The sequence below is a fragment of the Coregonus lavaretus genome (assembly GCF_964263955.1).
Source record: "Coregonus lavaretus genome assembly, chromosome: 30".
Classification (NCBI taxonomy): Eukaryota; Metazoa; Chordata; class Actinopteri; order Salmoniformes; family Salmonidae; genus Coregonus; species Coregonus lavaretus.
In genome coordinates, this window is record NC_140017.1 from 28,002,821 (window position 1) to 28,027,626 (window position 24,806).

The window sequence follows — 24,806 nt, forward strand, 5'->3', positions numbered from 1 at the left end:
CATAGGCATATTTGGCAGACTTTGGTCTCATAATATGTGTGGCATGTAAGCAACAATGGAATTAGAATAAGATGCCTCAGAAATCCAAAACACCGTTCAGCTTTGTGCTGTTACTGACAATGTGAATGGATGAAACAGACACTGCTGAATTTTAATCATGACTTTCATATGTCCATACATGGAGGCAAATGGAGCAATCAAACCTTTGAATAGAATTTACAGATTGCTCGGGAATGGCAGTCAGTCGTCATCTCATTCGCAGAAAAGAGACAGATAGAGGAAGAGTGTGGTGGATAACTGTAGAATGCAGGCCCCTGAATGCCACTGATTACACTCCTCTTTTTACACACATGCTGATCACCCTGTTTTTATTCAAACTCAAGTGAATTATTGATTGGCCTGCACGCTCATTATAGTGCAGATCTGGGGCATGATGAAATCAAAGGCTACTAGCAGCTGGCATATTCGACTGTGAGGGTGAGAGGGTCGGAGAGAGTGGGCGGGGGTCTTCTGTCAAACAACCAAGGGTTGGTATGAAAAAGGGGGAACTATGGATGGAGTGCTACACTGATTAATTCTTTTATAGATAATGGGGGTTCTTCTAAGCTATATGGAATTGGTTTAAGAAGGTCATACAAATGATAATTTTGCTATTTGATTTTGAATTTTAAGACCCCTTGAAGTATAATTTTAATTAAATTTAAAAAATGATTTGATGAACATTTTTATTTGGCCTTACTGCTATTAGCCCATACAAATGCATTGAATAACAGATTCACTATATGGAACAACAGATAGTCCCCCCAGAAAATCTAATGGAAGTTTGTTATGAAGTGTCTGTCCTATATCTGAGAGATATAAGTAAGATCAGGATTCTTTGTTTGTTTATATATCCATACCAGTCAAAAGTTTGGACACACCTACTCATTCAAGGGTTTTTCTTTATTTGTACTATTTTCTACATTTTAGAATAATAGTGAAGACATCAAAACTATGAAATAACACATGGAATCATGTAGTAACCAAAAAAGTGTTAAACAAATCAAAATGTATTTTATACTTGAGATTCTTCAAAGTAGCCACCCTTTGCCTTGATGACAGCTTTGCACACTCTTGGCATTCTCTCAACCAGCTTCATGAGGAATGCTTTTCCAACAGTCTTGAAGGAGTTCCCACATATGCTGAGCACTTGTTGGCTACTTTTCCTTCACTCTGCGGTCCAACGTCATCTGATGCAGCACTCCATCACTCTCCGTATTGGTCAAATAGCCCTTACAGAGCCTTGAGGTGTGTTTTGGGTCACTGTCCTGTTGAAAAACAAATGATAGTCCCATAAGCGCAAACCAGATGGGATGGCGTATCGTTGCAGAATGCTGTGGTAGCCATGCTGGTTAAGTGTGCCTTGAATTCTAAATAAATCACTGACAGTGTCATCAGCAAAGCACCCCCACACCATCACACCTCCTCCTCCATGCTTCATGGTGGGAACCACTCATGCGGAGATCATCCGTTCACCTACTCTGTATCTCACAAAGGACAGATTTTCACCCGTCTAATGTCCATTGCTTGTGTGTCTTGGCCCAAGCATGTCTCTTCTTCTTATTGGTGTCCTTTAGTAGTGGTTTCTTTGCAGCTATTCGACCATTAAGGCCTGATTCAGTTGATGTTGAGATGTGTCTGTTATTTGAACTCTGAAGCATTTATTTGGGATGCAATCTGAGGTACAGGTAACTCTAATTAACATATAATCTGCAGCAGAGGTAACTCTGGGTCTTCCTTTCCTGTGGCGGTAATCATGAGAGCCAGTTTCATCATAGCACTTGATGGTTTTGCGACTGGACTTGAAAAATTTTAAATGTTCTTGACATTTTCCAAATTGACTGACCTTCATGTCTTGAAGTAAATATGGACTGTCATTTCACTTTTCACTGTTCTTGCCATAATATGGACTTGGTCTTTTATCAAATAGGGCTATTTTCTCACAACACAACTGATTGGCTCAAATGCATTAAGAAGGAAATAAATTCCACAAATTAACTTTTAACAAGGCATACCTGTTAATTGAAATGCATTCCAGGTGACTACCTCATGAAGCTGGTTGAGAGAATGCCAAGAGTGTGCAAATCTGTCATCAAGGCAAAGGGTGGCTACTTTGAAGAAACTAAAATCTAATTTGATTAATACTTTTTAGGTTACTACATGATTCCATATGTGTTATTTCATAGTTTTGTTGTCTTCACTATTATTCTTCAAAGTAGAAAATAGTAAAAATAAAGAAAAACCCTGGAATGAGTAGGTGTGTCCAAACCTTGACTGGTACTGTATGTATTTAACCCTTATTTTTGGCACTAAACAGTCTCCATATACTGTAGGTGGATGCGGTGGATTGAGATGCATCCAATGCAAAAAAACTTATCTCTAGCTTAAACTGACAGATTTTCATGAGGATTTTTAAATTATACTAATTACATTCCCGCTGGGAATGCAGTCCGGGATGCAGTCCGGGATCTGTTCGAATTGTATTTTTAACATACCATATGAAATTGCTAAAAAACATACATTGTATTTAAAGAAATGCAGGACGTAATATATCATACGAAATAGATGATGTAGTACACAATTGGATGAAGTACTGTAGTGCACAAAAACAGGGACCTCTTTTGGCTCGTGACTTTCAAAACTACTGGATGAAATTATACAAAAGTTCCAGACATCACTTTAATGGTTGGCCTTCCATTCATGACTGAGCCTTACAGTACTAAACAACCCACTTTCAACAGGATCGACACTTACAACCATTCCTCAGAATCATGGAGCACTGCCTAGTTAACATCCTGTTTGAGTCATAGCAGACTGTGGATGATCAACAAGGACTGTGTCACCGTCAATACATCTACAACTTCTGACGTAAAATAGAGCTAACATCCAAACTCAGGAAGGAAGCTCATACAGGTTAATTTAACTGCCTCTAGTTAATTTCATTTTTGGGGTTATGGGAGGAAAGAAAACTGCAGACTAAATATAACTGATGCTTTCCCCTGTTTCCACCCACTTCCTCCTTCCTTGGGACAAGCAATTAAAAAGGCAGGGCTGTATAGTATCGGTGACAAAGTGTGAGATTGTGCAGCAGGGGAGCACTGGGGGAAGGGCTGCTTTTCTGCTTTGCCAGTTGAGTCCGGCTAAGCCTTGTGACTCAGCTCCCAGTTGATTCTCCAACCTGTTTCTAGACCAGACCCATAGACACATTCCTGCCTCTTCAGATGCCTCTGGCATATAGTGTGAAAGGTTTTGTTTGTACAGAAAATATAGTGGTTATTTCATGACCTTTTGATCTGTTGTTCTTCATGATGTAAAGTTTGTGGAAGATATAAATACTGGTTCTTATTTAGAAGACAAAGATATTTGCGGATCTGAACAAATGGACGTACATTGTGATATGGTAATATTGTGGTGTAAGATTGGAAACAAGGTTTATCCTTCTCTTTGTCACCAGAATGAGAAAAGCCCTATCTGATCAACTTCCATACTGGCCAACCAACCCTCTCATTTGTTTATGAATATATGAATAACAGTGAGGAACAGAGATAGAGAGATGACAGTTGCTTCTAGAGATCCAGTGTTATTGGCTTGCTGTCAGTGCTCACTCAATGCTGCTGAAACATTAATTAATTGTCAAGTTTTTTGAGGTATGCAAAGCTCCCGTCTTCTGAAGGGGCAAATTGAATGGAAAAACTGCTCCATTTGGAGTTCTCTGAGAGCCTAACACTATGTGACTGATGACAGCACAGACATGTATATTAAAGATGGAGTAAGTGGGTTGTGAATTCAGGATGGTATTGGCTGTCACCACTCCAGTCAAAATATCATGCCATCAAGGAAGAGCAATGGCTGTGAACTAATCCAGGTAAAATGTGTTGACTTTCTTCCATAGAACATGACAGCTCAAGGCTTCCAGAAACCAGCTACCCACTGGGCACACACTGGTTGAATCAACTTTGTTTCCACGTCATTTCAATGAAATTGCATTGAACCAACGTGGAATAGACATTACATTGATGTCTGTGCCCAGTAGGTACAGTACAGCCAGGAAGTGATGCGATGCCACTACAGAATATCAAAGAGTGTAATAGTTTAAAGGCTATTTTCAACCCCTCTCCTAAACCCCTACAACTTATCCAGAACGCTGCAGCCCATCTGGTGTTCAACCTTCCCAAAATCTCTCATGTCACCCCGCTCCTCTGCACACTCCACTGGCTTCCAGTTGAAGCTCGCATCTACTACAAAACCATGGTGCTTGCCTACGGAGCTGTGAGGGGAACGGCACCTCCTTACCTTCAGGCTCTGATCAGACCCTACACCCAAACGAGGGCACTACGTTCATCCACCTCTGGCCTGCTAGCCCCCCTACCTCTACGGAAGCACAGTTCCCGCTCTGGCACCCCAATGGTGGAACAAGCTCCCCCATGACGCCAGGACAGCGGATTCACTGACCACCTTCTGGAGACACTTGAAACCCTACCTCTTTAAGGAATACCTGGAATATTATAACAGTAATCCTTCTACCCCCACTCCCCCACCCCCCATAAAAAATAAATAGGGAGCGGTTGTCCCACTGGCTATCCTAAGTTGAATGCACCAATTTGTAAGTCGCTCTGGATAAGAGTGTCTGCCACTTACAATTTTGTTTCTGGTGTCCTTTGACAGCTCTTTGATCTAATTTGATTAATACTTTTTAGGTTACTACATGATTCCATATGTGTTATTTCATAGTTTTGTTGTCTTCACTATTATTCTTCAAAGTAGAAAATAGTAAAAATAAAGAAAAACCCTGGAATGAGTAGGTGTGTCCAAACCTTGACTGGTACTGTATGTATTTAACCCTTATTTTTGGCACTAAACAGTCTCCATATACTGTAGGTGGATGCGGTGGATTGAGATGCATCCAATGCAAAAAAACTTATCTCTAGCTTAAACTGACAGATTTTCATGAGGATTTTTAAATTATACTAATTACATTCCCGCTGGGAATGCAGTCCGGGATGCAGTCCGGGATCTGTTCGAATTGTATTTTTAACATACCATATGAAATTGCTAAAAAACATACATTGTATTTAAAGAAATGCAGGACGTAATATATCATACGAAATAGATGATGTAGTACACAATTGGATGAAGTACTGTAGTGCACAAAAACAGGGACCTCTTTTGGCTCGTGACTTTCAAAACTACTGGATGAAATTATACAAAAGTTCCAGACATCACTTTAATGGTTGGCCTTCCATTCATGACTGAGCCTTACAGTACTAAACAACCCACTTTCAACAGGATCGACACTTACAACCATTCCTCAGAATCATGGAGCACTGCCTAGTTAACATCCTGTTTGAGTCATAGCAGACTGTGGATGATCAACAAGGACTGTGTCACCGTCAATACATCTACAACTTCTGACGTAAAATAGAGCTAACATCCAAACTCAGGAAGGAAGCTCATACAGGTTAATTTAACTGCCTCTAGTTAATTTCATTTTTGGGGTTATGGGAGGAAAGAAAACTGCAGACTAAATATAACTGATGCTTTCCCCTGTTTCCACCCACTTCCTCCTTCCTTGGGACAAGCAATTAAAAAGGCAGGGCTGTATAGTATCGGTGACAAAGTGTGAGATTGTGCAGCAGGGGAGCACTGGGGGAAGGGCTGCTTTTCTGCTTTGCCAGTTGAGTCCGGCTAAGCCTTGTGACTCAGCTCCCAGTTGATTCTCCAACCTGTTTCTAGACCAGACCCATAGACACATTCCTGCCTCTTCAGATGCCTCTGGCATATAGTGTGAAAGGTTTTGTTTGTACAGAAAATATAGTGGTTATTTCATGACCTTTTGATCTGTTGTTCTTCATGATGTAAAGTTTGTGGAAGATATAAATACTGGTTCTTATTTAGAAGACAAAGATATTTGCGGATCTGAACAAATGGACGTACATTGTGATATGGTAATATTGTGGTGTAAGATTGGAAACAAGGTTTATCCTTCTCTTTGTCACCAGAATGAGAAAAGCCCTATCTGATCAACTTCCATACTGGCCAACCAACCCTCTCATTTGTTTATGAATATATGAATAACAGTGAGGAACAGAGATAGAGAGATGACAGTTGCTTCTAGAGATCCAGTGTTATTGGCTTGCTGTCAGTGCTCACTCAATGCTGCTGAAACATTAATTAATTGTCAAGTTTTTTGAGGTATGCAAAGCTCCCGTCTTCTGAAGGGGCAAATTGAATGGAAAAACTGCTCCATTTGGAGTTCTCTGAGAGCCTAACACTATGTGACTGATGACAGCACAGACATGTATATTAAAGATGGAGTAAGTGGGTTGTGAATTCAGGATGGTATTGGCTGTCACCACTCCAGTCAAAATATCATGCCATCAAGGAAGAGCAATGGCTGTGAACTAATCCAGGTAAAATGTGTTGACTTTCTTCCATAGAACATGACAGCTCAAGGCTTCCAGAAACCAGCTACCCACTGGGCACACACTGGTTGAATCAACTTTGTTTCCACGTCATTTCAATGAAATTGCATTGAACCAACGTGGAATAGACATTACATTGATGTCTGTGCCCAGTAGGTACAGTACAGCCAGGAAGTGATGCGATGCCACTACAGAATATCAAAGAGTGTAATAGTTTAAAGGCTATTTTCAACCCCTCTCCTAAACCCCTACAACTTATCCAGAACGCTGCAGCCCATCTGGTGTTCAACCTTCCCAAAATCTCTCATGTCACCCCGCTCCTCTGCACACTCCACTGGCTTCCAGTTGAAGCTCGCATCTACTACAAAACCATGGTGCTTGCCTACGGAGCTGTGAGGGGAACGGCACCTCCTTACCTTCAGGCTCTGATCAGACCCTACACCCAAACGAGGGCACTACGTTCATCCACCTCTGGCCTGCTAGCCCCCCTACCTCTACGGAAGCACAGTTCCCGCTCTGGCACCCCAATGGTGGAACAAGCTCCCCCATGACGCCAGGACAGCGGATTCACTGACCACCTTCTGGAGACACTTGAAACCCTACCTCTTTAAGGAATACCTGGAATATTATAACAGTAATCCTTCTACCCCCACTCCCCCACCCCCCATAAAAAATAAATAGGGAGCGGTTGTCCCACTGGCTATCCTAAGTTGAATGCACCAATTTGTAAGTCGCTCTGGATAAGAGTGTCTGCTGAATGACTTAAATGTAAATGTAGAGATGTTATTGACCCATCTTGACCTGTAAAACTGATAATAGTTTATTCTTTAAACCATCCATAAGGTTTCCCTCAGAGAGGACCTGAGTGCCGCTGTAGCGAAGGTTAAACTCTTAAGGATCTAACCCTATTTTTCAATTTTCGCCTAAAATGAAATACCCAAATCTAACTGCCTGTAGCTCAGGACCTGAAGCAAGGATATGCATATTCTTGATACCATTTGAAAGGAAACACTTTGAAGTTTGTGGAAATGTGAAATTAATGTAGGAGAATATAACACATTAGATCTGGTAAAAGATAATACAAACAAAAAAACATATTTTTTTGTTTTTTTGTTCCATCTTCTTCAAAATGCAAGAGAAAGGACACAATATAATATTGCAGTTTAGGCGCAATTTAGATTTTGGCCACTAGATGGTAGCAGTGTGTGTGCAAAGTTTCAGATTGATCCAGTAAAGCATTGCAATACTGGACTATTTTGTATCAAGTCTGCCCAAATGTGCTGAATTGGTCAATTGAAACATTTTCAAGTACATAACTACAGAGAACATACAAAAATGATATGGTAATACAAAATGTATGGATCATTAGCTTATACACTAACTTTCACACATCTAGATGGCCAGGCGGGGTGGGTGTGGAGCCAGAGACAGCAGGGGTTGAAACTGTAGAACCCAGTTCCTACATTTGAATATAAAAATGGATTTTATCAAACAAAACTATGCTACATTTTATCTCTGGGACCCTTAGGATGACAAATCAGAGCAAGATTACTGAATGTAAGTACATTTTATTTTATTTATTTATTTAATCCGCTTTATTTTATTTATTTATTTAATGTATCAAACCAGTTGCCGTGATAAGTTTTTTGTTTTTGTGCACTCTCCTCAAACAACAGCATGGTATTTTTTCACTGTAATAGCTACTGTAAATTGGACAGTGCAGTTAGATTAACAAGAATTTAAGCTTTCTGCCCAAATAAGACAACTCTATGTTCTGGAAAGTTTACTGTTACTTACAACAATCATGCTAATCACATTAGCGCACGTTAGCTCAACCGTCCCGTATACGGGACACCGATCCCGTAGAGGTTAAGATTTAATTAATGGTAATCTCCATGGACGCTGAGGACCATGGCAGCGCACACAGATATTCATTACGCTTTCAGGTCGTGTGCTCAGCTCTGGGAGACAGGAGGTGATGTGTCAAGGGTGGATGGAAAACAGACAAAGAGAACGACTAGCTTGGCTGCCTCCGACAGGGCCTTTTTCATTTCCTCCATGTGTCTGATGTCTGTCACAAGGATGACGCCGAGGATCTCTGTGTAGAATAAGAGCCAGTGTAATCTCTTTGCTAAGTGATTGGTACAGGTGGCATGCTCTCCATCTGCACACCTCAAGCTCCCACTGTGGGTTCCCCATTTAGGGACGCAGGGGCAATCCCCTCACAAAACAAAAGGCTCATTCAGACGTACTGTAAGTGCTGCCTGACTGAACAAGGAGCAGGTAATTTACCTTAACCCCTCTACCTTACATGCCATAGATCTACGATTGTACATTCTTCAATGGACTTTTTACAGTGGACATTGAAGCAACATTAAAGAGTAGCCTATTCTGAGTCACAGTCTAACTGCCAGGACAGTTATAAAAGGAGGTGTAATTCCAGTTCTCTCTCTCTCTCTCTCTCTCTCTCTCTCTCTCTCTCTCTCTCTCTCTCTCTCTCTCTCTCTCTCTCTCTCTCTCTCTCTCTCTCTCTCTCTCTCTCTCTCTCTCTCTCTCTCTCTTCATACAGGGCTGCTGTTAAGCCATCTTTCCACCACCACCGTCCCTCTTGTGGGCCGGTCTGACAGCCACACAAAGGCCTCGAACCACGCCAGTCATCATCATTACAGGCCTGTTTGCAAACTCGGCAGCCCCTAATGGTTCCAAATTAGCCCTTTACTGCGGCCCCGCGATGAATTTCTCACGAGCCGGTCAGTGGCTCGGATTGATCGCTCCTCTTTAATTACCAGCTGGCTCGCTGAAATACTTCCTCTTTCCCCATTTCTCTCTGGGAGAGTATAATGCAATCTCACACCACACACTTCCACACACATACTGTTCAATAGTTTCGCAACTCCTCGGCTGGAGAGCAAAAAACATCCTCTTGTTGTCTGAGATAGGGCGTGGAAGAGAGATATTCTGTGAGTTTTCTTTAAAGGAGTATATTAATCAAGAGAAGATTAGTTCTGTAGTATGTGTTCTCGTCTTACTTGGCTCATACTGCTAGTTTCCCTGTTTTTCCTCTCTGCTCTGGAAGAGGGATTTCAGGCATGTATTAACATTTTACCTCTAAATGTACTTTGCTTATTACTTTTCCTCCCCTTTAATGATTATCTGGAGGGTTATGGTGTGCCTATCTGTCACTTTTTTTGCGGGCCATCACAGGTGTACCAGTTAATTTCACATATTTATGCTCCAAGCAATCTGTTTCAGGGAGTGCGACTACTAGACAATGTGTGTTTTGAGGGGGCATGCAGTCTGTCACAACTTACATTAGCCCAGCCCTCCGCCTCAGATAAGAGATTCCATTGAAGTTCATTAAAGGAGCACTGGAGTTTAATGGAATTGCATCTCCCCTTCCTGAGAGAGATTACACCAGGGGTTGTTTCATGTTTTGCCCAACCCAGAGCTCAGAGCCATGTTTTACCACAAAACTCAGAGCAGGCTAGGGAAAAGAAGTCAGGTCCGATTGATTGTGTTTTAGTGAGATCATTGACTTTTAGTGTGTAATCAATGATATCTATAAACGAGACTGAGGCATACAGTATGGATTTGTAATTAACCCAACAATGTGGGGCAGTAAGTCTGTCATGGGCAGGGCTTGTCCGAATAAATCTTAAGTATAAACCTGCCCTGTGTCCTGGGAGACATTTCAATACCTCAGAACCTCTGGGATTAGCCTGGTCTGAGAAAACACCTTGATGGCGCCATAACTGGGAGAGAAGTAAAGCCAGTCTATTACCATTGGGGCTCTGCTGATGGCGGACAACCTGAGATATAAACAGCCTTCCAGGAGCAGGAGAGTGGGTTGAAAAGGCAATTTGGAGGTGAGTGAATGAGAGGGATAACCTCAGAAGGAGCTCTGAGATGGGGGAATGTAAAAGGGAGTGTGGGGGGGGGGGGGGGGGGGGGGGCTGGAAATGCAGTGCTGTGCTTCTGCCGAAGTGTCTGGAACAAAAATGGGTTGGCTCGCCTCATCGGTTTTGGTGGAATACTCACGCCAGCCACCTGTCACCTCAATGCGACGGCGCCGTGGCAGCTTGCAGAGGTTGTGTTCGATAGATCACAAAAGAGAAGGGCGAAAAAACTATCCATCGTAGGTGGAAGACATATGTGTCTCACTGGCCCAAATCACAGGCCTCTTCAAGTGCTGTCACCATACACCTGTTTGTAGGCCTCAAGATTCTGGCTCACACAGACTGTCTCTATCTCTCCCACTCCGCTAATACCATCTGTGTTAGTTTTCCTTTCTTTTTTATTTTCTCATAGATGCATGCATGAATGATGCCTATCCAAAGTATCATAGTGGACACTTTCCATATGAGAAGACAGATGATCAGGGATAGAGATTAATGTGAGTAAAGGTTTGACGGTGTGTGTGTGTGTGTGTGTGTGTGTGTGTGTGTGTGTGTGTGTGTGTGTGTGTGTGTGTGTGTGTGTGTGTGTGTGTGTGTGTGTGTGTGTGTGTGTGTGTGTGTGTGTGTGTGCGTGTGCGTGCATGTGTGTGTGCTGACCCACACAGGGAGAGTGAAGGCAGGGATGGGGAGGTTTTCTGGAGACATGGGAGGAGTGGTGAGATACCAGAGCTGTCAGCAGCACGCAGAGATGGCTCCGTCACAGAGCAGCGATGTGCAGCGCCAAAGCTGCTCTCCACAGATTGGGAGTGCACTGACATTGCCGTTTTTGTGTATGTGTTTGTGTTTGTGTGTGTTTGTGTGTGTGTGTGTGAGTGTGTTTGTTTGTGTGTAGCTATGTGGCTGTCATTTTTCATTAAATGTAAAAGCAGGCTCCAATTAAATGTTATGGAAATGCTTTGTTCCTTATTGTGTGTCAATCAATCTCTCACCTCCTCCAGTTCTAGATTTGGCAATAATAATCATTTGTTTTATGATAATTTATTACTGAACATATCATATGGAATTGAAAAGATTTTCAAAACACAGCTGTGTGTGTTTGAAAAAGTACCCCCTCCCTATTAAAACTCACTCAAACCAAAAAACATGCCCTACCTGCAATCTGTTGGTATTAACATACAGCTGTTCATAGAGTCACTGATGTTATAGATGGTCTCACTTAGATCTCAGACAAGTCAGTAATGTACTTCAATGTAAATCAGGGTAGTGTGAGCAGGATAATATAAATGGTAGAGCCATATTTCTAACAAAATGACTGCTGATCAGGGGTTCCTATCTGGCCCTACTTCAGCGGAGATGCTTGGCTAGAGCCCAATTTACTTTTGTGAGAAATCAATTAGTTACATACAGAACACTAGGTCACTTACACTGCTAAATGAGGTGTTTAAACATTTTCTTTAAAGACTTTGCAATTGTGGCATGCATTCAGAGAGAGAGAGAAAGGGAGAGAGAGCTGCATAAAACCAGTTCCATTAATTTGTTGGAACGGTAAAAGTGGTGCCGATTGAAATACTGCTCCCATTGTAACGGTTACTGGAAGCCAATCAACTTGCATTCTCGCCCTTGTGCTTCTTCAGTAAGGCATTCCCTTCTGCTTTCATACAGTACATCTATTTTGAAACGTTTGATTCAGCAAATCATAAGTGGGATTCAGTGGGTTGAACTACAGGAGACCTAGGGACAATTACTGCTTCTTGTTTGTGTCTTGTTATAAAAACACAATGCTCCCCATGAAGTTGCCCTTCGGTTTAGTGTCGAGATTTCAATAGAGTTCCTTGAGCGAGACAAAATTCTGTTTTCCCTTCAACAACAACAGTTGAAGGACACTTTTTCATTAAATTGTTGAGCTTTTTGTTCCTTTGTATATCAGTGTTTTAAAGTTAAGCTTCATAAAATAGAAATTGCAATGTAATAGAATAAACATATGACTGAACATTTTTAAAGTTACAATTTGATGCACTTCAGTAGAGAGACTACTCAATCAGATGTCATGCTAAGAAGACCCTGCAGTGCAGAGCAGCATTGTTTGGTCCAACACTATTGGAGAAATCTAGTGGATGACCTACACTCCCCAAGGTGTGTTAAAGTCAAATAAGTCATTGGCTCCTTCCCCTGACTGGACAAGTAAAAAAAATTCTGAGGACAAAGGAATGACAGGATGAAGAGGTGGATTTGAAGGTAAAAATAACAAAGGGTCATGCTGAACAGACAATCAACCATTTCACCACAGGACGAAAAACTAGACATAAGACAAGAGGTGAGCTGCAAGCAGTAACAGGAGGATACTTGGAAGCAAACTATCTGTGCACAGTTAGATACAACTTCATTTTCTCCTTCCAACGTCATGCTGAGAGGCACACAATGACCCCTTGCACTGTGCAAGGCTAGACCAGCCGGAGAATAAAAATCAACAAGCTTTCATGAAAAATTTGATTTCTGCCTCTGAAAAACACAGATTGTCAAAGGCAAGTCAGAACACAACATAGCACGTCCTTGTCTTTGGATGCTCTAAATAGAAATGTTTAGCCATTTGGAAGGAAGTGTTTTGTCAGATCTCATATCTTACACTCTTGCAATTAAAAGTTAATAATCGGAGTACCTCAGGACGCTCTCTAATGTGACAAACAAGGGCAGAAGACTGTCTGGGACATTACAGCTCTAAGACCTGCTAATAACCTACCGTTATTAATTCTATGCTAAGGAAACTTGATCTTCCCATAGCAGTGTGACTAATTAATAATTAGCTTGACAGCAAATGAAAAACTGAGGCCAGATCAAGCTCTGGTATTTTCTTTGGAGTTAATCTGCAGCAAAGTAAATATTTCCTAATGGGCAATTTCAAAACCTAAATTCCCAGAGAATACTTTTGAATGTATTAGGGCCTTGTGGCATTACTTTGTATCCCTTTAATATAGTTTTCATCTTGGATTGAATCACATGTAGTAATCAGAGAGGGCTACGACCTTACATTAACGAGCAAGACCTAGCGAGGAACAGGAAGGAACAACAAGGGAAAGATAAAAACATAAGCGATTGATGAGGACTGAAGGTTCATTAGAAGACCTGTCGGTGGAGGAATGTCAATGAGCTCTAAATGTCATGGTAGAGTCAACAGCAGACCTCATCACTCAATGTAGGCCTAATCTGAAAACAGCAGCAATAACTTCTTCTCCATCGCTAAATGGTAAATGTTGCACATTTCTCTTACAAAAGACTACCTGGTCTCACAGACCTTATTCCAGAGAGCCCATGCCTTCCCCTTTGCTCCTACCCCAGACCAAGGTGAACACAATGATGCATAGGTTTGGCTGCCTGCTACCTTGCTGCAGGAGATATAATTAGCCTGAGGACTAACCCCGGACCATAACCCCTAGATCACTCTCCACCTTCATGCCTAATTCAGCAGACCTCAGCCTCCTTGGCCTCCAGGGCTCCATGGCTGCAGCCTGGATCCCATGGCTGCACTCAGATATGGGGTTCAAAGTTCAAGGATTATTATAAGGGGCCATATTTTCTTGAAACATTTCTGAGGAGGGATGTTGATGCCTGGTTGCTTTATTGACTACCCTTTCATTCCTCTATGGTGTTTCCCGCCATACCGCATTTATTTGATAAGCTTACTTTTTACTCCAAATGCTACTCACATCAGACACTCCAAACTCACCAACAAATTTTTTTTGCTAATGTGAAAACAGGAGAAGGGTCAGGTTAGAGACTGTATATCCTATTCTTAAATGCCTACCAAAATTGGATTTGCTAGTGTAACAGGGTTGGTTATGTTTCCACTTGCCTCTAATGAAATGTGTATTTAATGTTCAAGCACTCTTATTGGTTGGTTCAATTCCGATGACAATAAGGCGTGTTGTTATTGGCCCCGCTTGCAGATAGGAGGAGATTGCGAAAGTCAGGTCTCCCCAGTATGAAAATGTGATGCAAGGGGTAGGTCTTCTTCTGAATACTGTATTCTATTTCTAGATTTTACAATGTGTACAAGTTTGCTGTACATTCCTGATTTTATACCTGTGTGGGTATATAATAATATAATATGCCATTTAGCAGACACACTTATCCAAAGCGACTTACAGTCATGTGTGCATACATTTTTACGTATGGGTGGTCCCGGGGATCGAACCCACTACCCTGCCTTTACAAGCGCCATGCTCTACCAATTGAGCTACAGAGGACCACATATGGTACCTGTTAGGGATTGAGGGGCTTTCTGGGATGTGCTTTGGTATATCATTGCTGTATCTAAGTGTGTTAGCTAGGATGCACCGATGTAATGGTCACATAAGCTCACTGCTAGCACAGTTGTTTTCATGCTACAGATTTTACCATCGACAGCCATCAACATCATTAAGCCCTGCACAACTAACGTGCTGTTTCCTATTTAATCACAGGTATTTACACATTATATTTTGTATTGTATTTTTGTATTTTGTTTATGCCCCAGTATGAAAATGTGACGCAAGTGATTTTACTGTCGACACCCATCAATATCATTAAGCCCTGCACAACTAACATGCTGTTTCCTATTTAATCACAGGTAATAAATAATGATCAACTGAGACCACTGGCTGGGGTGATTTCTTTTAACTAAACACAACACAAGTTATTTCAAGGATTTTGTGTTTGAACATAATTAAGGTGCAGGAGTGCACCAGTCCTGGAATTGCCTGTAAGACAGAATTTCAAGGCTTTCTGTAATAAATGAACATATTGACACAGTACCATTCTTATGGGAGAATATCGAGCGACAAAAAAGCACTCAAAATCTGGGTCTTTTATCTGTAAATACCAAAGTCATAAAGAAAATGGTTCCCTTTGATATAGAACACAGTAGAGCTGGGACAGATATTGATGAGAGAGAGAGAGAGAGAGAGAGAGAGAGAGAGAGAGAGAGAGAGAGAGAGAGAGAGAGAGAGAGAGAGAGAGAGAGAGAGAGAGAGAGAGAGAGAGAGAGAGAGAGAGAGAGAGAGAGAGAAGGGGAATGTTTTTAGATTTATTTGACAGTCAGGTAGGTAGGAGAGAAGGGAGACTGTTCCACTCTGTGGATGGACCGTCGCTGTCTTCCGAGTCGATAGACACACTCTGTCACCACTGGCGGGTAATTGACAGCTTAGAGTTTGCAGTGACACGGGGCTTGCATATATTTATTGCATTACCTTGCATGTGTGCCTGCCTGGGGGCCCTGCTTTGCAATGTATTCAGGAATCAGCCAGCTAGGCAGGGGATTAAACAAGCATCTTTTGGCGGGGTTTATGAGAAAGGATGATAAGTGTTTCACCCTCAAATAGCCAAAGAGGAATAGAGACAAATGGCTCCCCACGTTTATTGATGATTAATCATTTTAATGGGGCTTGAACAGACAAGCCCTTTCCTCTAAGTAGCCAGCTTTACTTTGTTAGAGAATGTGACTACAGCTCAACAGGCCTGGGTTAGAAACATATCAACTGTTGCATTAGTGTACTGAGCAGAAAAAGGATGCGTTAGTTAAACTCAATGTTTAGCAAGCCCCCAAGAAACACTATCATCAAGAGTCAATTAATCAAATCCAACAGAGAGAAACCACAAATAAATGGAGGGTATGGCAATGCATCCTAAATTATTAATGTCTCATACCTTTCTCCTCTCCTTGAGGCCTTGATCAAACAACTTAGCTGCTGTGAACGGCGGGGTTGGAGGAGGATGAACTGGAGGAAGGGGAGGGGAGGAAGGGGAAGCGGGGTATAGCTCCTTTGACTCTCTGCAAAGAACTCAAAATTATTCATTCATATCCATTTGCAGGGGGCGCGGCAGAGTGAGAGACGTTGGGCCTCAATTTGTCTTCCCTCTCTCCTTTCTCTGGCTGCCTCCACCCCTACAGATCATTAGTTTCACTTTTCATTAGCGGAGATCAATAAAGCGGATCAGTCTCTCATGGCGAGGATACTCAGCTCCACGGACCTCCCACTTGCCCTCCTCCTCTCCCCTCAGTCCTTCTCTCTTGTTCTCTGGTTCTGTCATTGACTCCAGCTCCCCCTCATATTACCCATCATCCTCCACAGCAGAAGGGTATACAGGGTGGAGGGCAGAGAGAGTGGGAGTGAGCCTACAGGGATATAGAAAAGAGTGAGCAGTGATTTTACTAATGCTGCCCAATAAGGCAGAACTGGCAATGTTGAATGATAACCCAATAAAGTTTAATTAAGAACCAGTAACCTCTCAGGCTTAATAATGAAGATGGCTGGGTGTGTAGCAGGACATGAAAGTTAAAACATTAGGGACTGGCAAAGTTTAGAGATGCTATACTGTTTCCATTAGCTGTAGCATTATCTTGATAGTTGCTGTTATGCTGATAAAAAGCATAACAGCATCTTGAGGGAAGGGAGGAGCACTACAGATATGACATTGTGGTTGGTTTGAGGTGGCTGCTAAATCACTGCCTGCCCCCATTGCCATTTTATCTGTGCACATTCTTCAAATTGTGTCTGTGCGTATATGTGTGGTGTGGAGCCTCCTGTAGCTCAGTTGGTAGAGCATGGCACTTGTAACGCCAGGGTTGTGGGTTCGATTCTCACAGGGGGGCCAGTATGGAAAATGTATGCACTCACTAACTGTAAATCGCTCTGGATAAGAGCATCTGCTAAAAGACAAAAATGTATGTGTGCATTTGTGTGTAAATGTAATCCTCACTTACCCAGCACAGTGAGTCGGGCGGGGCGGGACCTCATGGCTGCCTGGATTGCCTGGCACTCAAAGACCGCGTCATCCATCAGCTCCACACGTTGGATCCGAAGGTGGTGTTCTCCTGTACTGTGGTCCCCAATCACTGTGTAACGAGGGTAGCCTGGAACACAATGCAACATATGCCCTGTCAGAACCTGGAGTCTGGTCTTTCAACCTATGTCAGCACCATTCAATCCAATTGACCTTTTATAAAAGGTAGGACTTTTGTGAAACATCACAGTACAGTTGACAAATATATGGCAAGTAGAAATCCAATATGGATGGTTTTAAGAGATAGATGGGAAGTGTTGAATGGAGCTGAAGGATGGGACAACTAACAACAACTAATAACAACAAGATAACTAATGTAAAGCATACTGTGTCCATAATAAATATATAGGTTATAGGTTGAGAGCTTTTGTGAAAAAGCACAGTTAGAAAGATATGGTGTATTGAAGCAAACCAGATGGACATCATGAAAATGATCGGAGAGGTTGAGGGTAGAGGAAGTTCAGGAGTAAAAACAAACAAAATAGAATTATTGTAAAATTGACTGTGTCCATAAAACGTATATAGTATGTATAAGCTGGAAGTAGAGGCCTAAGCGTTGTTGTTCACTAGTTTACTCTAATTAGGGAAGGGGTGGTGGGGTTGGAAAGTAATAAAGGGAAATATTTGTTTTTAAAGGATATGTATATATATGTGTGTATATGTATTTATATTTCGAGGAAAAATACATATGGGGGATTGGAAGTGATGCATACAATTACATTGATGGAAGTTACAATCTACCTGCAATATTAGAGCTGATCTACACCCCCCCCCCCCCCCCCCCCCAAAAAATAAATAAATAATAATAATAATAATAATAATAATAATAATAATAATAATAATAATAATAATAATAATAATAATAATAATAATAAAAAAAGGTAGGAGATATCAAAGCATGGTACAACAATGCCAGAATGCAGGCAATCACAAATGACTGAAGGATCAGTGGTGCAATATTGATTGTTGACTGCTGTGTTACTGGGCATTTTAGGTCATTTGAGATGAGACCTTATTATACCTGTCTCAGAATTCTTAGTGTCACCCACGTCAAGCCAGATTTTCTCATTACATGGGTAGAAGTAGACATTTTAACACTGGATGAAAACGGGAATTCCGTAGATGAGAATAATGATAGGGGTTGAGGAGGTTTCTGTATTTGGGAGAGCGAGTATGTTTTATTGCAATGGTGAAGAGACACGGCTAGAGATTGAGATGTGTTTCAGCAGGGCAATGGTGTGAGATTAATAGTTTAATAATGCAGGAAGAGGGAGGTATGTCCAGGAGTCCTGGCCATTTTACATCATGGAGTAGTTGGATAGCTCTAAAACTCCAAAAAAGAAGTGAGAAAGGGATATGTTTGATTGTGAAGCTTTCAATATGAAAAACTTGAACAGCTCTCTAAAGGCTGAGCTCGGTGTAACTATTGGATAAATGTGAATTGAAACGAGATTCTTTGCTTGTGAAATTCTCCAAAATGTTCAGTATTTCTTGGCAGTGATTGCTTTCTCTTCCTAAGGTTCTTCTGCAATTCACTGATGACAGAACACGATAGAGTGGAGAGTTTTAAAGCATAACCAGGCCAACAGTTAAACATTTTATCCGATGATGTGGATTGTCAAACTGAACTTCTACATCAGATGGTGTTCCACTCTAACCAGCTACAATCTCTGCCAACCTCGCTGTTGAATCACTGCCATTAAAAGTCTGGATGAAAAATGATTCCATTGCATCCATCAATGAGTCATGTTCTTTCCAAAGATATTCCAGTGACTTAGTATAAAACACTGGGGATTTAAAGAGGTATGTTTTAGCACATGCCACCCAAAATGAGTATAAGAGACTAGGACTAATAGACTAGGAGATATAATGGCTTTTAAGTCCTTGAGTTCGGCTATTGAGACCACTGTGCTCCGAATGTCCAATTATCGTCCATTGCTTTACTGGATCCCATTCACTTTCATAGACCATGAAGTGGCCCTAATTTTCTCATAGCGGGATGAGTTACAGCCATTTAAACCGCTCTGCGTTTCATCTCCCCACATAGCTTTTAATCTTTAGGAGGGTGGGGGGTGGAAGCAGGAGGGAAGAGTACACATAGCCGTGGGAGGTAGGGGTGCTGAGGGTGCTGCAGCAACCCCTGAAAAATCACTTTATAAAAAATCTTAATATTTTTTACAATTATTATTATTACTATTATTATTTCACAAAAGCAGTGCACTGGGCCTTTAATAGTCCTGTATTAGTGGACCAATATTGGCGTCTGCAGCGTCAGCGCGGGCAAAAATATTTGTCCAGGCACTTACCTCCCCCCGTCGACAAAACGTACTCAGTACCCCCCCCACACTTCCTTCGGCTATAAGAGTATTTAGCATAAACATAGAAGGTAGGAGCAGCATACAATGAGGTACCAAACAAAGAGAGGAGGGGGTAGGCCATGTGAGCTCTGAGTGGTTCCTCTGTTTATAGGATCGTCAGATCCTCAAATAGAGAGTGCTATCTCCTGCCCACATACCGCTGGCAGTTATGGGTCTTATTATTCACATTGATACATAAGCTTCCATACAGGGCCAGAAGAAGGTCAAAAAGGTTACACATCACTCTAATATAGTGTTGATCAAACTGAGCAGCACTCGCTTAATAACGTTAATGACCATTGATCTTGAGTTCCATGTGGTTGTTGATTATGCAGCCAGTGAGTCAATGGCTTCGTTGAACTATTTATTAGCAATAAAGCACAGCTTGACTGAAATATTTCTCTGAAGTTGAATGAGACTCCATTCCTGAAATATATGCTTTGACTGAAAGTCCTTCCATGTTGTGTTCAAGTACGAGAACCTGCTTAAGCACAATGCACTGGTGTGACCCTGTGTAAGCTCAGGAGAAAAAGTATGTATGCGCACATGACTGTAAGTCGCTTTGGATAAAAGTGTCTGCTAAATGGCATATTATATTATTATATTAAAAAATACATTATTTCTCCACAACAAGCAGGCATTGTAAATGGTATGACCTTGAGGTGACCCCGTCTATCCAGTGGAGGAGCTTTCTGTCCTAAATATGTACTGTAGGCATATTGTGTTGTCCTCGTGCCCTCTAGCAGATTGAACGTAATAAGATGTCCTGTTGTAATACAATAAAGCTTGCTAACTGAGAGTAAATGGAAAAATACCTTAGCATAAGACCAGTTTAATGGCATTTAAATGCCTTTTAAATAGACATTGGTGTATTTTGTCCCTGTGGCATAACTGGGTTACGTTTATGTCAAACAGATCACACACACAATGGCATTCTTATGTAGAGTGTAGAGCATGCAAAAACATTGGTTTATTGTATGGGAGGAAATTGCAGGGACGTCACTGTTGTATAAATATAACTCACATTGATTTCAATGAATCTCAAAGACAACGTGTGTTAACTAAAGCAAACAATGTAAAATAGCCCCATTAAGGGTAATGAATCCATCAGGACAGAAATTGATTTGTCTTTATGGTGGATCAATGGCAGGGGAAGGGACGATGAATAAAGGCAGGGGGGTAGTGATTTACGCTATTCAGGAAGAACACGTCTCACACTGACACCTCCAGGGATGGAAATTGGGTAGTTGGTGTTGGGAAATGGATGACTAATGTTTAATTTGCTGTCAGGGGACAAGCCAGAGGAGCACACGTGTCAGGTAGCTTCCAATGACTCTACACCACTGTCTAGAATGTTAAGAACACTATCTGGAACATTCTAAGACTTCGGTTTTCAATCATTCCATTGTGCCCTCCAAAAAAGTGCTCACCAGTGGGCACTCTCCATGGACTGCTTGGAGATATAGTCATGCCATTCATGCATATTCATGCCATTCATTTGGTGCAGCTTTGGGCCGGTGCATCTCTCTCTTTAATTAGAATAGAAGGCGCTACACAAAGAGAAGGAGCAGGAATTCAGGGAGCGATAGGAATCATCCTCTTTTGTCCTCTGATTTATCAGACTAAATAGTGAAAGATTTCTCTCATTTTAATCACTGTTCCCCTGAATTGAAACAGGCCCAGGCGGAGCGAGCTATTGCAAACGCAGCTCCTTCTATGAATAGCAGAGGGGTTCCTATATTGAAATGCTCTGCACAATATTTGACGCCTCACACTTTTCTGTATACAGCTGCTTTCCTTGTGTATATAGCCATGGATATGCCATCATTCTTAATGGCTGACTGTATTGCTTGTTGACATAGGCAGAGACGATAAAAAGAGCAGCTGTGGTACACTTTTTTTCAAAAAGTGACATTCATCTTAATCCACTGCTCTAAGACCCTGTCCATGCTATGCTTTTTAATAAAGATCTCTTTCGTCGATGTATCTCATCGACACAGGCTGTATGGAGAAGGGCTTTCAGATTCTGCCCATCTCTGAGCGTCCTGGCCCGGCCATTGATCCAAATACAGAGTGAAGTGTGGGTTCACAGGGGTGGAGACACGATGAGGTCAGTCCACAGCCTCCGTTCACAGCCTCTCGCCCATGACCGCTAAACTGCTGCTGATGTGCCGTTAAGAGTCGCTCTCACCCTCTCTCACCCTTTCACCCTCTCACCCTCTCTCTCTCTTCTCGTTATCATAAGTCCTTCTCCCTCTCCTCCCTCTCCTTCTCCACTTCAAAACTGTTGTGTCATTGTTTACTGTCTTCCCCAGCCTCCCGGTGGCCTGATAAGGGCCAGACCGGTGAATGGGATGGATTTATTGGGACACCGTCGTCCACTGAGGTTTAATTAAGGAGCTCTATCGGTGACAGAAGGCAGGCAAATTAGGGCAGTCACTGAAGGTCAGAGGGTAGAAGACCCCATATCTCTAGTGGAATACATATTTAATCGCCCGGATCATAAGAGGCCCCGCTTTTAAAGGGCTCCAGTTGGGTTTTTTGTCATGACTTGAATGGCAAGTACTCTGAGAGACAGGCTAGAGATCCCTCAGTGATGGAGGAAGAGAGGTGTGAAAGGAACTTGGCTATTTTCAGACTCATCGCCCTTACTCCCTGTATAAGGCCATAGAATGTCTTGGAATCCCAAGGATTTCTAAAGACAATCGGGGGGATAAAATATATTTTAATAAATAATGCAGATTTTCCAAGCTATACGAATTTACTCTCCCAATAGTTAGTTAAAGTTGTAAATATCTATTTGGTAGAATAGATAGTCATCATGTCTCATGAATATGGATCAGGCGCCAACGTCAAGTGGAGAAACTGCAGGCTACTAAAATGACAGTGCAGCAGTAAGTGGTACTCCAAATTAAACAATTAAGGTAATAATACAAGAGCCACAATGTAATTCCGATTGTGAGTTACTCTTCAAAAGCCCATTTACAAGCTAAAAGAACTTGAAATGTGACCCGTGGCTATATTGATTTCACACTCAGTGTTGATTTTCGAACTTCTTTGCCCACCACAAACTGTTATTGAATTAGGTTTATCTTTCTATTAGATAGTAATGAGGCCTTGTCAACATTTTTGTGGTAGTGCTAAAATGAATACAACTGTCTGGGGTATTTCACTGTATATGTTATTGGATGCTAGATATTTTGGGTGGAAAATGGAGTGTGGTAATTAAATCTTGAGTCCCACTGTCACGCCGGTGTGTCATTGGATTCGACTATGTCTTCTGCATCCGCTGATATCAACCATTAGTATGTGTGATTATGAATACATTTTTTATCAGGGTTTTGTTTGGCAGACCTTATTTGTTTATTGACATTTGTAAAAAAAAAAAAAAAAAAAAAAACTCATGAATGTAACTGTTTATGTCAAATTGTTTTCATGTTCTACTTGTAGCCCTGTTTGTCCTGAACAGAACATTGTAAAACACTTCAATGTTAGGCTAAATACGAAGACAGAGCAGGCAGATGGATGAAAGTATTGAATTTCAGCTTGTTTAAAGCTTAATGCAAAGTAGTGCATTGTTATAGGATTGTGCTGTATGTTTGTCTACCTGCTGGGTGATATTTCTACAGCGATGAGGAAGAAGACTTAAGCTTTCAAAAGTTGAAAATCAGTGAAGGGAGAAATCCCACATTGACAGATATATGACAGCGTGTAAGTAATATAACTAGTTGTAACAGATTGGAAAAGGGATTGGAAACAGACTGATTAAGAGAGTGACATATGGATTGATAAATGTCTTTCCTTACCTGATAGGTCTCTGCCAACGCCTAGAGCCAGGCCATCTTTGATCCACAGGACAACACCATGGTAGCCAGGGATGGAGCAGGGCAGGGTGACGGGCTGGCCGGCCACCACCACCAGGTCCTGGGGCTGCTGGGAGAACATGGCCTGGACCCCTGGAGAAACACACAGAAAGATAGAGGCACGGTAAGATACTATGATCCATAAGCCCTGGGTAACCAGTTCTCTAACACATTCAAAGACATTGCCTTCAAAACACCTAACCCAAAAGAACTGGTGCAAACACCAAACCTAACAATCCCCTAACCCAGGATTTTCAAAATTCAGTCCTGGGGCCCCCCCCCCTGGGTGCAGATTTTGGTTGTTGCCCTAGCACTATATAGCTGATTAAAATAATCAAAGCTTGATGATGAGTTGGCTATTATTCAGCTGTGTAGTGCTAGGGCAAAAACCAAAACGTGCACCCAGCGGGGGCCATGACCGAGTTTGGGACAACCCTGCCCTAACCCAACAAGATACGTGCATTAGAGGTGTTCCACTTTTCTGAAACTCTACTCGGCAAAAGCAAACGAAGCATTTTCATTTACATATGATTTCACCCATGCAGATTGACTGCTCCTATGACACTCACTAGAAATCACAGCTCTGTCTGCCAACATCACATCTCTGGCACACATTAACTCACACTCACACTCATATACTTCAGCCATTCCTGTTATTAGCCGCACGGTGCTACCAGAGCTCAGGCACAAAGTGTGGTGTGAGGGTGGGTAGGGAGGGGGTGGTGGGGTGGACAGGGGGTACTGGAGGCACAGTGGGGTAATGGCACTTAGTGAGAGGTGTCACTGACATGCAGTGTTGGTGAGCGTGTTGAGGCTCTGATATACCTAAACAGCAGCCCCCCCATCACCCTCCTCCTGCTTGGCATCCTACCACACTGTAGCACAAAGACCGTTGGGTAATTGAAAGGCCTTGTGAGAGGAATAGCGGGGAGAGAAAAAGCTTTTTAAAGTCAGCCTGTCATCTGGGCTATAGCTCTCACCTCCCTGCGTCTCGCTGCCACCATCTGAAACCAGGGTTGACTGAGATGTCAGCCTCTCCAGCACATTGTGTTTACCAGGAGCTAAAGCGCGGTCCTACGGCTTACTTTAATGTAAAGACAGGCAATGCATCTTGGGGTGTTGGGATAAAGCAGGAATCTCGACTGAGGTTAACAAGTGACCCTTGTGGTCTCTCAGATCAATAAGATGGACTCTCGTTTGAGTTCTCTCCTGTTTCCTTCTTTTTCTTATATCTTTTTTAAATTGTTGTGCGAAGCTTAGGATGGCCTTGGCTAGCTTGTTTGTGTTCTCTCCCTCTTATGGACACACATCAACCACCCAAACCCCCCCACACACACACAAAGAAAAGAATGAAGAGATATGTGCTTCCTCCCCTGATAATTCTGTTGCAATATCTCCAAGGGGAGTAAACGC

The 24,806-nt window shown here is 42.0% G+C and overlaps 1 protein-coding gene across 1 annotated transcript in view; it reads right to left on the bottom strand.

Annotated features, from left to right (window-relative positions):
* LOC311105697 (kin of IRRE-like protein 3) overlaps positions 1–23,475 on the bottom strand; it is a gene marked incomplete at both ends in the record, with an annotated part of 63,388 nt that extends 39,913 nt beyond the window's left edge. Inside the window, 2 exons of the mRNA XM_084147916.1 lie at positions 17,094–17,243; positions 23,337–23,475. Coding sequence (XP_084004042.1) covers positions 17,094–17,243; positions 23,337–23,475 — 289 coding nt within the window. The remainder of the gene's footprint in view (positions 1–17,093; positions 17,244–23,336) is intronic.
* Positions 23,476–24,806: the final 1,331 nt, after the last annotated feature.